This window comes from Labeo rohita, unplaced genomic scaffold (assembly GCF_022985175.1).
Source record: "Labeo rohita strain BAU-BD-2019 unplaced genomic scaffold, IGBB_LRoh.1.0 scaffold_197, whole genome shotgun sequence".
Lineage (NCBI taxonomy): Eukaryota > Metazoa > Chordata > Actinopteri > Cypriniformes > Cyprinidae > Labeo > Labeo rohita.
Genome location: NW_026128187.1, coordinates 1 through 15,530, shown reverse-complemented (window position 1 = coordinate 15,530; position 15,530 = coordinate 1). Strand labels below are relative to the sequence as shown.

Below are 15,530 nucleotides of genomic sequence, written 5' to 3'. Positions count from 1 at the left end.
AGTGCATGTGTGAATGAGAGTGCAGTTTTAGAAAAAGAGGGTCAGCCAAAAATAACCAGGCCTGTGAGAATAAGCCGGTTTTTACTGAAAGCAGCTGAAATAACTTCAGGAGATGATGAAGCTGAATCATAGTGACATTGGAGATGACTATTTCAGTGTCTCACTTTGGTGTCTAACACTGGCCTAACCTAGAATGCAACTAATGCACATGCTAAGATGTAGAATGAAACTCGTGAGACTACATTTGTTGCTAGAAAGAGGAAGGACGACTATTTATTACTTGACATGAACAGGTTTGTAGCAGCAATGAATTTAAATATGCAGCTTTTAATAAAATAAACTAGTCAGTCTCATTATTTATTGGACAACTACTAGACCATGCTGTCTTGTTAATATTTGTTATTAGCATTTTTGTATAACATATACAGCTGTTGTATTAATTGTTTATTTTCTAGACTCATCTATGACCTTTTGGTTTGATGAAAGTACACATTTTTATACACAAACCAGTGTTTCCTCACATGAACGTTTGTGGTTTAGACTTGGTTAGCAATGATGTTGTGTCAGAGACATGAATCTAGAACAAACAAGCAAGGTTGCTGTCCCAGGCTACATATCCTGTGGTGACAACTTGTGGTCCTGTTTTCAGGTGGAACAGTCCAAAGTACTGATAAAGGAGGGGGGAGTCCAGCTCACACTGACCATCGTCGACACACCAGGTTTTGGAGATGCAGTGGACAACAGCAACTGGTGAGTTTAAGTATTTTGGGGGCATTTCAAATAATATATGATGTTTTAAATCTGTTCTTAGTCTTTGCATCTGACTTTGCCTTTCATCTCTCCTTCTCCCCTTTCTTTCAGCTGGCAACCTGTCATTAACTATATCGACAGTAAGTTTGAAGACTTCCTGAATGCTGAATCCCGAGTAAACAGGAGGCAGATGCCTGACAACAGGGTGCACTGCTGTTTGTACTTCATCGCCCCCTCTGGTCATGGGTAGGCGCTGCACTCTGTACAAACAAAGCCTGGCATGAATCAACCATCTTAAAATAGAAGCACCACACACATACACACATACACATAGATGTCCTGATTTACACATTTTGCACTTTGTTCAGGAGTGGGATGATGTTGGAATTTTGTGCATGAATCCCTTATGACTGTGGTACAATGAAAGCATCAGAACATCAGACTGTGCATTGATTTAAATGCATTAGTGAGTGAAATGGAGAGATGGAGGACATATGAGCACAGATGGAGATGCGTACTACCCACACCCAGATCCAAAAGCCTTACATAATGCCTACTAAACTGGGCTTGACGCATGACGTTTATTTTTGAAAATGATTAAGCTTATTTGGCTCAGTTTTCCTAAAGATTATAAAGTTTTTTATGTCAGAAATGAGATTTGTACCACTGAGTTTTAGTGCCACGTTAAAAAAAAAAAAAAAAAAAAAAAAAAAAAAATAAGATTACAAGATTAAAGTCGTATTCGCCTCAGTTTAAGCGGGATGTAAGTCAGTCATCTTTCTGATTGCAATGAGACATTTGTTTTATTCAATTACGTATTTTTTCATTCCCTCTAATGTTTCTTCACATTTATATTGTGCTATGAACTTGAAATAAAGAGTAAAAACACATTTATAAATTGTATTTCATTATAAAACTAAACGAATTTGAAAGCTGAGCTTTGTTATATTAAAAGCAACTAAGCATAAAATTATTGTGATTACTGGGTGGCTGGCATGCTACAAATAATGAATGGAAGACTATTATTTCCAATTGTCTACTGTATTATTCCGTAAATAAAACAGCTTCTGAATAGTCGCCTACATACCTCAGAAAAGACAACAATATATAATTTGTTAATGAGTTGTTTGTATTTAACTATAAAACTGAAAGATTTTGAAAGCTGAGCAGGCTGTACTCTCAAAATATTTTAAATAAATTTCGACTTCCGAAACATTTTGACTTTATTCTCAGAACATTTTGATTTTATTTTCAAAACATTTCAACTTTATTCTCGTAATTTTGACTCTATTCTCAACATTTGTCTTTATTCTCGAAACATTTCAACTTTATTCTCGTAATCTCAGCTTTATTCTCAAAACATTTTTACTTTATTCTCGAAACATTTTTACTTTATTCTTGTAATTTCGACTTTATTCTCAAAACATTTAAATTTTATTCTCGAAACATTTTGATTTCATTCTTAAAATATTTAGATTTTATTCTCAAAACATTTCAATTTCATTCTTAAAACATTTCAACTTTATTTTCAAAACATTTTAACTTCATTCTCAAAACATTTTGACTTTATTCTTAAAACATTGACTTTATTCTCGTAAGTTTGACTTTATTATCGTAATTATGACTATTCTCAAAACATGTCCACTTTATTCTTGAAATATTTAGACTTTATTCTTGAAACATTTTCAACTTTCTTGAAACATTAAGACTTTATTCACATAATATTAAGTCTTTAATCTTGTAATTTTAGATAAAAAAAAAAATGTAACGTGGCACTAAAATGCCATCGTAGATTTGTGATGTGTTTTATATTTTATTATATTTGTTTTGGTAAAAAAAAATGTTATTGCAAGATGTCGGCACCGATAGCCTTGTGGGCAGTGTGCCAACATGCAGTGCCGTTGCGCTACGGGCGTCACGAGTTCGAATCCCGGCTCGAGAACCTTTCCTGATCGCGCCCCCTTCTCTCTCTCCCACTTCGCTTTGTGTCTTGTATGATCTGTCCTGTCACATTTGAAGGCAAAAAGGCCAAAAATAAAATCTTATTGCAAAATTTTTCTTTTTTTACTACTCACCCTCATGTCGTTCCAAGCCCGTAAGACCTTTGTTCATCCTTGGAAAGCAAATTAAGATATTTTTGATGAAATCATAGAGGTTTCTGATGCTGCATAGAAAGTAACGCAACTGACACGTTCAAGGCCCAAAAAGGTAGTAAGGACATTGTTAAAATGCCAGCTCCTGCATCAGCAGAACTACACGCATGTATCGCGGTACTCTTCTGAATGCACAATGAAGACTGACACGAAAGAGATGAAATTGCTGAGTTGAGCCATTATTTTTGGGGGGTTTTTTTGCACGTAAAAAGTGTTCTCGTAGCTTTATAAATTATGTTTGAAAATGGCAGTTGCATTGCTGTCTATGCAGGGTCAGCAAGCTCTTGGATTTCATCAAAAATATCTTAATTTGTGTTCAGAGGATGGTCTTACGGCTTTGGAACGACATGAGGGTGAGTAATTAATGACAGAATTTTCATTTTGGGTGAACTATACTTTAAGATGTGGGAAAATCCTTTATAACAAACTCTGTGGTGCTTTATAGTTCATGGGTATGCTAACTTCTGTATTTACATTCAGTATAGTGCGACCCCCGCAGCGTGCCCTTTTTGAGACGCCACCATGAAGCAACATTCATATTTCTGTGACCTTTGTGTTGCATCTTCAGTCTTGACATTCCTGAAATGTATAAACAGCCCCTCGGCTGGCCCCCAAAGCCACAAAAACACACACACAAACCCTGCTCAGTGTAAGAACAGCCTCTTTGTCTGGAATCCCGAACGAAAGTGATGCAAAGAGAGACAGAGTGAAGCCCTCATTCCCTCCATGACATAATTTTTCTGGTTTGGAAGGAAACGATGAGAAAACGTTCAGTGCTGTGTGGTGGCGGCTCTGTGCTGACAGTGGCCCCTCTGCTCTGGTCTGTTTATTCATGCCCATTTCTGGTGCCTGACTTGTTTCAGTTCTATTGCATCACTTCAAAGGATACAGATGATTTTTGTGTTTGGTTTATGTGTAAGCTTTGCAGATTTTTCTGATGGTTTACTTAATCTTACTGTTACTGTCACTGTTGATTATATTTATTATTATTCATGTAGAAAACTATGTGGAAACATTCCTTTTATTGTTTTATTTTTTTCCCCCGTCGTTCCATGTAATTGTAGTGGTTTCTATACTTTTAATTGTAAGACTTTTCAGGAGTATTCACTCTGTTGTAAAATTATTTCCTTAATGCACTATACTATGGTATACTGTATTATATCGTAAACTACTCTATACTATTCTATAATATATTCTATATGCTGTGCATTCTATCTATCGTTCTATCGCTCTATTGTTCTATCAATCTATTGTTCTATCACTCTATCGCTTTCAATTGTTCTATCATTTTATATCGCTCTATCATTCTATCTGTCTTTCTATTTGTCTTTCTATCTATCAATTGCTCTCATTCTATCGCTCTATTGTTCTGTCTTTTTATCTATCATCTATTATTCTATCGTTCATTCTTTTGTTTGTTCTATCGCTGTATCAATTGCTCTATCGTTCTGTCGCTCTATCATTCTACCACTATCGTTCTGTCGTTTTATCACTCTTTTTTCCTATCACATCAATTGCTCTATCTATCTATCATCTATCTATCTATCTATCTATCTATCTATCTATCTATCTATCTATCTATCTATCTATCTATCTATCTATCTATCTATCTATCTATCATCAATTGCTCTCTTTCTATCTATCTACCTCTATCTATTGTTCTATCACTCTATCTATCTATCATCTATTGTTCTATGTATTGTTCTGTCTATCGCTCTATCTAATGCTCTATCATTCTGTCATTCTACCACTCTGTCTATCGTTCTGTCGCTCTATTTTGCTATCTATCTATCGTTCTATCGTTCTATGTATCGCGCTATCTGTCACTCTATCGCTCTATCTAATGCTCTTTCATTCTATCTGTCTCCTATCTATCTATCTATCTATCTATCTATCTATCTATCTATCTATCTATCTTTTAATCATTCTACCGTTCTATTTATCTATCTCTCTGTCTTTCTATCGTTCTATCATTCTGTCTATCTGTTGTTCTATCTGTTGTTCTGTCTGTTATTCTATCTATCATTCTATCATTCTATCTATCCTTCTATCCATCCGTCTGTCCATTGCCATTTTGTACTGCACTGTATGTACTGTACCTTGCTATATATTAATTTATTTAGTAAAATGTTACTAGTAATGTATTAGGACCACAAGCTCACAAGACAAGTGTAAACTGCTAGACACAATTCACTTATATTCTGAATCTTTTTTCAGACTGAAGCCTCTTGATATCGAGTTCATGAAGCGTCTTCATGACAAAGTCAATGTCATCCCGCTCATCGCCAAGGCCGATACACTGACGCCAGAGGAGTGCCAGCTTTTCAAGAAACAGGTGTGTTAATGTGTGATTTTACATTTTACAGGTAATGATTTACATTTTACAATTTTTCTTAACTATACTATTATTTTTCCACCTTTAGATTATGAAGGAGATCCAAGAGCATAAAATAAAGATCTATGAGTTTCCCGACACAGAGGACGATGAGGACAGCAAACTGATCCGAAAGATAAAGGTAGAGTCCATTTGCTTAATACAAAGCAAAGCAAAGGAAACTTAGGAAACTTACACTTTCATAAAAGAAAACAAAAATGTTTTGTATTTAACAATGTAATCAATATTCTATTTGTTAAAGCCAAGTATGAATCTCATCAAGTTAGTGTTTTTGAGCATTTTACATTTATTCAAAAATAACTCAAGGCAGTAACAATTTAAACAATATATTTTATTTGTGAACTTATGTTCAGCTATTCTTAATAATAGTTAACTTTTTAAGCTATTTTTGAATTTTTCGGATTATCAGTCACCAAAGCTCAGTAAATACTAGGCACAGACACAGAGATTTACTAATTTACTCATTCAGACTGATTCACGCACACAAACGCATACGAAAACAAGAGGCAGGATTTATCACATGAACCAATCACAGGCGAACACAACCACTTCATATCCAATCATGTATATAGCCATCATATATACAGCCTTGTTATTAAGCCTTACATAAATTTTTATATTTGAATTTGACAGCAGAAAAACAGTGAGAATTGTTGTCTTTCAAGTCTGTAACTATCCCAGCAGCATCCACAGTGTTGTTTGTGTCTCTAGGTTAGCTTGAGGTTATTATTGACTACATTTAAACTGCTACAGAACCAATTTAGTTGACTGACTCGCTCGCGGCTCTGAAGTTCAATGAGAATCTACGTCAGACCCCCTGTGTCAGTTCTCTTTTTCTGTGTGTGGTCGATACAGGCTCACTTTAATTAACTGTGGTTTGTGCCAACAGGAGAAGATGCCTCTGGCCGTGGTCGGTAGCAACGTGGTGATCGAAGTAAATGGCAGGAAGGTCAGAGGGCGTCAGTACCCCTGGGGTGTGGCAGAAGGTACGCTTTGTATCAGCATGACCCATATGAGGACTGTACCATTTTTAAAGAGAGCAGGAGTGTTCCAGTGCGTGTGAAACAAGTGCATGGGCTTGCTGGACAATTTTTCTCTCAGGTCAAATGTCCAACCTGAGGGATTCTGGAAAAGGGAGGGCGACGAGGTGTAAGGTTTTCTAGAGAGAAAGACTGTCACCCCCCTTTTTTTTCATCATAGGCCACCAATGACTTGCTGTTGTGGTTTTACTTTCCCCACATTTCTTTCTTTACAAAGCTCTCCTCCCTGAAAACTTTTTCATTTGGAATTGTTGTTGTGTGGTGAGCGAGTGTGTCTTTTTTTCCTCGGTTGTTTACGTGTCATTCTTTCTTTTCTCTTTTTTCTTTCTGTCTGCTCTTTTCCATGACTGACAGAGGGCATTATTGGTAAACAAAACCATTTTTCATTTATACGCTCTTCGTTAAGGCCTCCTCCTCTCCTTCCTCTTTCACCTTTTTGCTGCTCAGAATCTTTGCTGATTGTCAGTGCTCTACGAATAGTCATGGAGAAACCTATAAGCTGCAGCCCCATAGAAAATAGAGCAACTCTGCTCTCTAACATGTTTATAGATTCTTATTTACCCTTTATGTAGGGCTGGACGATATAGGCAGAAAATTATATCTCAAGGTTTGAGATATAACTCTCAATATTTGAGAGTTTCACTAATATTTTATATGTGTAAAGGGATCAGAAAGTTTGAGACTAATGAATGCTTTTGTTGTGATTAAAAAAAATAGTATACATTACGTAAGTAAAAAAAAAAAACTTTTTAAAACCTCATTGTTTCTGAAGACTGTGTGTGTGTGTGTGTGTGTGTGTGTGTGTGTGTGTAAAATACATGCATAATATATAATATAATATATATATATATATATATATATATAAAACCCTTTTAAGAAAAAACCCTTTAATTATATAATAAAAACCAAACTATAAATTATACAATGTATAAATAAATTCTATAATAAATTATAGCATTTATTTATGAATTAAAATCATTTTACATCACATATTTTGTGTGTGTGTGTGTATAATTACAAATGACTTTATGCAATAACATAATATATAATAAAACTATTGAAAAGATTTAAAATATAATAAATTAAAATATAAATGAAATATTAAATGAAAATATAATTTAAATGTTTTTATTATAAAAATGTTATTATATAATAGCTCTAATTTATAATATATTAAAAAAATCACTTTACAATATCAATATATATTAAGACAACTGAAAAGTATTATAAAAATATAATAAATTAAAATATAAAATAAATTATAATTTAAATATTAAATATAAATATAAAATTAAAATGATATATGTGTGTGTGAGTGTGTGTGTGTGTGTATCATTACAAATGACTTTATGCAATAACGTAATATATAACAAAAAGATTGAAAAAATAATACATTAAAGTATACATGAATTATTCAATAAAATTATTTATATATGTGTATATATTATATATATATAAAAAAGTCAGAATTGCAAATTTATATCTCATTTCTGAGAAAATAAAGTCAGAATTTTGAGACAAAAAGTCCGAATTGCAAGATATAAACTTGCATTTACAAGAAAAAGGTCAGATTGCGAGAAAAGGTCAGAATTGTGAGTTTATATCTTAATTTTGAGGAAAAAAAGTATCAGAATTGCAAGAAATACACTACATTCGTAAGAAAAAAGTCAGAATTGTGAGTTTATATCTCAATTCTGAGAAAAAAGTCTTAGAATTGCGAGAAATAAACTCACATTTGTGAGAAAAAAGTTGGAATTGTGAGTTCATATCTCAATTCTGAGTTTAAAAAATCTGAATTGTGAGAAAGTCAGAATTGCTCATTTATATTTCACAATTTTGAGAAAAAAGAATTGCAAGATATAAACTTGCATTTGAGAAAGTCAGAATTGCAAGTTTATATCTCGATTAAATCTCATATCAGGGTTAGTACACTGTTAGTAATATTTACCTCATTATATACAGTCATGTGAAAAAGTTAGGACACCCTATTGAATTCCATGGTTTTCTGTATCAGGACATCATTTAAAAAAAAAAAAAGGTGCTTGGCTGGTCTTATTTTGAAAATAAAACCTCAGATGAACAACAACACATGACAAATTGCACCGTGTCATTATTCACTGAACAAAAATAAAGCCAAAATAGAAAAGCCATGTGTGACAAAGTTAGGACAGCCTTACTGTTAACACTGGAATTAAGAGGGTAAATAACAGTCAAGCATTGACTTGATTAACTGATCATCAGCAAGTCTGAGCGCCTCTATAAAAGCATAAGCTTTGCCAGTTTGCTGGTCTGGAGCCTTCAGGTGTGCGTTAACACATTGCCAAGGAGGTAAGACATCAGCAATCATCTCAGAGAACCATGAATCTGAGAAGAGTAATACGGCCATTTCCAAACAATTTGAAGTTTATTCACAAGTGGAAGACATTTAAAACAGACACCTCTCCTTCCAGGAGTGGACGTCCCAGAAAATTCACCCTAAGATCAGACCATGTAAAGCTCAGTGAAATGCCAGATAACCCAAGAACTACACCTCAGACTCTACAGGCCTCAGTTAACATGTTAAATGATAAAGTTCATGACAATGGCATTAGAAAAATATGGGACGAAAATGTCATGTTTGGAAGGCTTGGCAGAAGAAAGCTTCATTGCAGCATTGCAGCACAGTTTAGGTCTGCAAAGTTGCATCTGAACAAAACACAAGTCTTCTAGAATAATGTCCTTTGAACAGACGAGACCGAAGTGGAGATGTTTGGTTATAATGCACAGCGCCAAGTTTGGTGAAAACCTAAAAAGCATATCAGCACAAACACCTCATACCAAAAGACAAACATGCTGGAGGAGGGCTGATCAATTTGGGCTTGTTTTGTAGCCACAGGACCTGAGCACCTCACAGTCATTGAGTTATCCATGAACTCCTCTGTATATCAAAGTATTCTACAGTCAAATGCAAGAGCATCTGTCCGACATCTAAAGTTGGGCCAAAATTGGGTCATGCAACAGGACAGTGATCCCAAGCACGGCAGCAAATCTACAACAGAATGGATGAAAAGAAAAGAATCAAGGTGTTGCGATAGCCCAGTCCAAGTCTAGAGCTCATCATGGCTCAAATGCTGTGGTGAGAGCTGTGCATAAGCAAATGCCCACAAACCTCAATAAACTGGAGCAAAGCTGAAAAGAAGAGTGGTCCAAATTCCTCCACAACGATGTGAGAGACTGATAAAGTCACACAGAAAATAAATGCTTCAAGTTATTGCTGCTAAATGTGGATCTACAGGTAATTGACTCATAGGGTGTCCTAACATTGTCACATATGGCCTTTCCATATTGGCTTTATTATTGTTTAATAAATAATGACACAGTGTGATATGACATGTGATGATGTTTACCTGAGGATTTATTTTCTAAATTTTAAGACCTGCCAAGAACCAGATAATTTTTTATTATGTCCCCATATAGAAAACCATGAAATTCAATAGGGTGTCCTAACTTTTTCACATGACTGTATTTCTATACTTTATTATAGGGCTGCACGATTAATCGAACGATGTCGTGAGGCGCGTTTAGTCAATGAAGCCGGTACTTTGATTAGTAGTAAAGCTCCATCACGTGCGTTCAGCTGGAGCGGCAAGTAATACACAGAGCCGTAAAGCACTGACAAGCTACACCAAATCGCGCGCAAAATCGAATTCGATTTTGAGCGCGATTTTGGCGTAGCTTGTCAGTGCTTTACGGCTCTGTGTATTACTTGCTCTGTGTACTGAACGCACATGATGGAGCTTTACTACTAATCAAAGTACCGGCTTCATTGACTAAACGCGCCTCACGACATCGTTCGATTAATCGTGCAGCCCTACTTTATTACTATATTTACCCCTAGACTCATAGACGAGGTGGGAACTCAGAGCTAGTCTAATAAACATAAATGGCCAAATTAAAATTAGCTTAATATTTATGATGTTGCCTAATTTGATTTTGAACAAAATCATTGCGAGTACATCATAAATATTTGACATATCACCCAGCCTTACTCTTATGTTTAAACAAAACCTTGCATCCAGACATGCATGCCTCCCATTACTTATTTCCAACCCCCATTTTGGATTTAAATACATTGAGTACAAAATATACCACTTTTTCCTTCACATACATCTATTTTTTTTATTATAGTACGTTGACATGATTATTTTTAAGCATTTTTACCTCAGAACTCTGATGCGGGGTTGACTGAGTGCTAATGTTTCCATCCTAACCTCTGATCAACACTGTCCTAACATACGATCCAATATAAGTGACGCCGTTTTGAGGCACCATCAATACCTGTCAGCATCAGGAGTTTGTCCCATCTCAAAGAAGAAACTACAAATCCCATGATCCCTTTAGACATATGACTCCACCCCCTGCCCCTCCTCCTAGCTCCATTTGGCTGGTCTCTCTGCTTGTCATCGCTATGCCATGTAACCCTTCCTACAACACACCATTATTTTAGTCGTAGTAGCCCATGAATCACAGGTTGAGTGGGGGTTCCCACAGGAGAGACTTTAGTCCCGCCCCTCCAACTGTTCTCTCACAGGTAGGTGGTTGTAGCAGATGATTGACACGTGGGGTGGTCAATCAGCATGAGTTCTACTTATAGGTAAGATGCTCGCTTGGTAAAGCATCATTGGGCTCTGTAACGGTGCAGGTTAGACTTGCAGAAGACTTCATCCTTTAACCATCTTTCAGAAATCAGTGTCTCTGGTCCTTTTCCAGAATATCATGTGATTACAACGTTTGATCATACATACCCGTGTATGATCACATAACAGCGGTCTGACTGCTAACCTGCTGTTTATCTTTGTGACTGTTTAACCTTTTGACATATTCAGTTTTGATGTCTAATTACTAAATTGTGTTTAATTGACAACCACCTGACTTTTGTCTTTTTTTTTTTTTTTCATGTGTCTGATATCGTTTATTGTTACCTGATTAATTTTGTGTTCGATGTCTGATCCTGTTTGCTTTTAAATGTATAATTTGTCACTGTTTTATGTTTTTAAATGTAAAAGTCGGGATGCACTGATATTAAAATTCTGTCTGATAAGATAAGCCCATAAATTATTTTTTTGCTATGGTTGATAATTGATAAATGGCTAGTGGTTCAATTCTGTATTATTTTCTTTAAATAAATTAAGAATACAGAAAGCATAACTGTATAAAGTGAATGTAGGCATCACAACATTATAATACAAATTTTTTTAGTGTATGACTGATAATTAATAATTGGTTAGTAGTAAATTCTGTACTATTTTGTCTAAATAAATTAAGTATTTAAACTAAAATAAATAGCTTAAAATTCTATAAGTAAAATATACATCATAACATTATATTGTACAGTATGAGTTTTGAGATTTACTATAGATGCAAAAGTTATCTAAATGTAAAAATCGAGGGAAATGAGCATGCAAAATAATATTTTTAATACTGATAACTGAGAAGGTATTGATATATCATGCATCCCTGTTAAAAATTGTTTTTGACTGCATCTTTAATCAAAATAGAGGTCCAATCTCATATTAAGTGTCTATCATAACTGCATACATCCATAAAAATAATGCATTTTCATGTCAGATTTTATTGTTACATTTAACAGCATTATATGTTGTAGTCCTGAACATGAATATGCAGGTAGTACCTACATTTTTCTATTTTAAAGGTTAGTTCACCCAAAAATTCTCACCTTTATGTCGTTCCAAAGTAATTAATGACAGAATTTTTATTTTGGGGTGAACTGTCCCTTTAAGCAAGTAATTTTAAAGCTTGTATTTTGATATTTTAAGTTAAATAAAAAAATAAAATAAAAAATGTTAGGGATTTAATGGGTTTGAAAGTCATTGTGACATTATAAAGCTAAACTATCTATTTCTTCCTGTTTCAGTGGAGAACGGTGAGCACTGCGACTTCACGGTCCTGAGGAATATGCTCATTAGGTGAGAAACAATGCAAAAACAATGTGTTAGATGAGATAACTGTGAATTAACACTGTGTCCTGACCAGGTACGACCTGACAGTCATTCTGATATACTGTATTGGAGTTCAATGTTTAACCTGTCATCAAACAATCCATTCCAGGACTCACATGCAGGACCTGAAGGACGTGACTAATAATGTTCACTATGAAAACTACCGGAGTAAGAAACTAGCAGCCGTCACCTGCAACGGGGTCGATGCCACCAAGAACAAGGGCCAGCTTACAAAGTACGAGCACAGTTCTGTTTTTAGCTAAACATCCCAAACAATTTTGAATGAGTTATTGAGAGCCTGGATCACCTTTTGCTGGGATCACACCTACAAACTTTTGTTGAGCATCTCCTGTAGCCTAGTGGTTAAAAATTCTTAAAAAGTCTGATTTTCAAGGTATGGAAGCCTGTTTCTGCCACTGAATATAAAAATACAATATTTCTCACAATCTCACAATTCAGCATTTTTTTTCCTCACAATTTCGAGTTTGCATCTCTCAATTCTAAATACTTTCTTAGAATTGTGTGATATAAACACAATTGTGAGTTATAAAATTAATATTGTGTGATATAAACTCACAATTCTGAAAAAGTTAAGAATTGTGAGTTTATATCTCAATTCTGAGAAAAAAAAATCAGAATTGCGAGGAAAAAAAGTCAGAAGTCTCAGTTCTGAGAAAAACAGTGAGAATAGCAAGATATAAACTCGCATTTGCAAGAAATGTCAGAATTGTGAGTTTGTCAATTCTGAGAAAAAGTCAGAATTGTGAGTAAAGTCAGAATTGCAAGTTTATATCTCAAAATTGTGAGAAAAAAAGTCAGAATTATAAGTTTATAAAAGATCAAAATTGCGAGTTTATATCATAATTCTGAGAAAAAAGACAGAATTGCAAGAAAAGTCAGAATTGTGAGTTTTTATCTCCTAATTCTGAGAAAAAAGTCAAAATTGCTAGGAAAATAAGTCAGAATTGTGAGTTTATATATCAATTCACTTCTGAGGAGGAAAGTCAGAAAGATATAAACTTGCATTTGCAAGAAAAGTCAGAATTGCGAGACATAAACTAGTGTTTATTAGGAAAAAACTCAGAATTGCAAGATATAAACTAGCGTTTATTAGGAAAAAACGCGAGTTTATATGAATTCTGAGAAAAAAAAGTCTGAATTGCAAGAAAAAAATGAATAATTGTCGGCGGCAATAGCCTCGTGGGCAGTGCGTCAACATGCGGGCGTCCCGTGTTCGAATCCCAGCTTGCGGACCTTTCCCAATCCTGTCCCCCCTCTCTCTCTCTCCCACTTCATTTCCTGTCTCACTACTGTCCTATCAATAAAAGGCAAAAACGGCAAAAATAAATCTTGGGAAAAAAAAAAAAAAAAAAAATCAGAACTGCAAATTTATATCTCAGTTCTGAGCAAAAAAGTTAAAATTGCAAGAAAAAAGAATTGTGAGTTTAAAAATCATTATTGCGTGATATAAATTCACAATTCTGAAAAAAAAAACAAAAAAAAAAAAAGCGAATGCAAATTTCTCGCATATGCGAGAAAAAAAAGTCAGAATTTTTCATATCTCGCAGTTCTGACTCCCATTCTGATGGCACCCATTCACTGCAGAGAATCCATTGGTGAGCAAGTGATTTAATGCTACCTTTCTCCAAATCTGTTACAACTGTTACAATGTCACTCCTGTAGGAGTCCCCTGGCCCAGATGGAGGAGGAGAGGAGGGAGCATGTGATGAAGATGAAGAAGATGGAGACAGAGATGGAGCAGGTCTTTGAGATGAAGGTCAAAGAAAAGAAGCAAAAACTGAAGGACTCCGAGGCAGAGGTGTGTATATGAGAATGCTTGTTTAGTTTCTAGTTCTAATTAAAATGAGGTTGTTGTTTTTTCTGTTGCACTCCATACTTGTCATGGCTATCATCACAAATACTTAACTGAAAAACCTTGGGCATCTTTGGTGCAGCTGGAGCGGCGTCATGAACAGATGAAGAAGAATCTCGAAGCTCAGTATAAAGAGCTTGAGGAGAAGAGGCGCCAGTTTGAGGAAGAAAAAGCCAACTGGGAGACTCAGCAACGCATCCTGGAGCAGCAGAAACTTGATGCATCAAAGTAAGACTCTCGCTGTTCTCTCATCTCAATTCCTCAGTGTTTTTCTCTTAAAATAGACTTTCTGTAACTCTCTGCATTATTCAGTCCCTAAATAATGCAGTTAGCAAAAACCTTTTTTTTATATTTTAATAAATACAGAAAGGCACTCATGCATAGAAGTAGATTTAAGCAGGCTGACTGTGTCATTTGCCTCTTACATCCAACGATCTGGACCACGTTAAAAAACTGGATTCAGACTTAAATTTTAAAGAGATAGTTCAACCAAAAATTAAATTCTGTCATTAATTACTCACCCACATGTCGTTCCAAATCTGTAAGACATTCGTTCATCTTCAGAACACAAATTATGATATTTTTAATGAAAGAGCTTTATGACCCTCCATAGACAACAATGCAACTGACATGTTTAAGGCCCAGAAAGGTAGTAACGACATCGTTACAATAGTCCATGTGACATCAGTGATTCAACCGTAATATTATGAAGTCTTGAGAATACTTTTCATAATATTACGTTTGAACCACTGATGTCACATGGACTATTTTAACAATGTCCTTACTACCTTTCTGAAGATGAATGTCTTACAGGTTTGGAACGGCTTGAGGGAGAGTAATTATTGATAGAATTTTTCTTTTTGTGTGAACGATCCATTTAACCTAAAATAAAGTATTAGCATTTTTAAAAAATGTAATACAAAATAATGTAGTTAATTTAGTGTATATGAAATGAATTAATTTCTTTCTCTAAATTCATATTTTAAATTTAAATTAAATTTAAATTTGTAATTATAAACCCTGTGAGAGAACTTTGTTTCATTCAGTTAACTCTTTTGAGGAAATTTTTAAGTTGAGACAAATTCAGTTTTAGCGTTTTTAGCAAAAATAAATTGTAAAAACCTGATATAATTTAGCCAATTTTTGTGGGCATAAAAATAGCCACAGAAACTGGCATGGTGTTAAACACAAACAAACAATTTAATAAATTCTCTAACAAATATTCAAAATATTCTGCATTTTGTGGTTTATGTCTTTTCTAAACTTAATTTCAGTGATTATTTTTCAGTTTATATGTTAAACATGGACTACCATTCAAAA

General features: G+C 34.6%; 1 protein-coding gene across 2 annotated transcripts in view; it reads left to right on the top strand.

Annotated features, from left to right (window-relative positions):
- The window catches only part of septin15 (septin 15), a 34,167-nt gene extending 19,704 nt beyond the window's left edge, over window positions 1-14,463 (top strand). For both annotated transcript variants that reach the window (XM_051102076.1, XM_051102075.1), the window contains exons 4-12: window positions 650-750; window positions 862-996; window positions 5,121-5,238; window positions 5,327-5,419; window positions 6,188-6,284; window positions 12,253-12,304; window positions 12,447-12,572; window positions 14,021-14,156; window positions 14,293-14,463. In XM_051102076.1, coding sequence (XP_050958033.1) covers window positions 650-750; window positions 862-996; window positions 5,121-5,238; window positions 5,327-5,419; window positions 6,188-6,284; window positions 12,253-12,304; window positions 12,447-12,572; window positions 14,021-14,156; window positions 14,293-14,442 — 1,008 coding nt within the window. In that variant the 3' untranslated portion in view covers window positions 14,443-14,463. The remainder of the gene's footprint in view (window positions 1-649; window positions 751-861; window positions 997-5,120; window positions 5,239-5,326; window positions 5,420-6,187; window positions 6,285-12,252; window positions 12,305-12,446; window positions 12,573-14,020; window positions 14,157-14,292) is intronic.
- The last annotated feature ends 1,067 nt before the right edge of the window (window positions 14,464-15,530 follow it).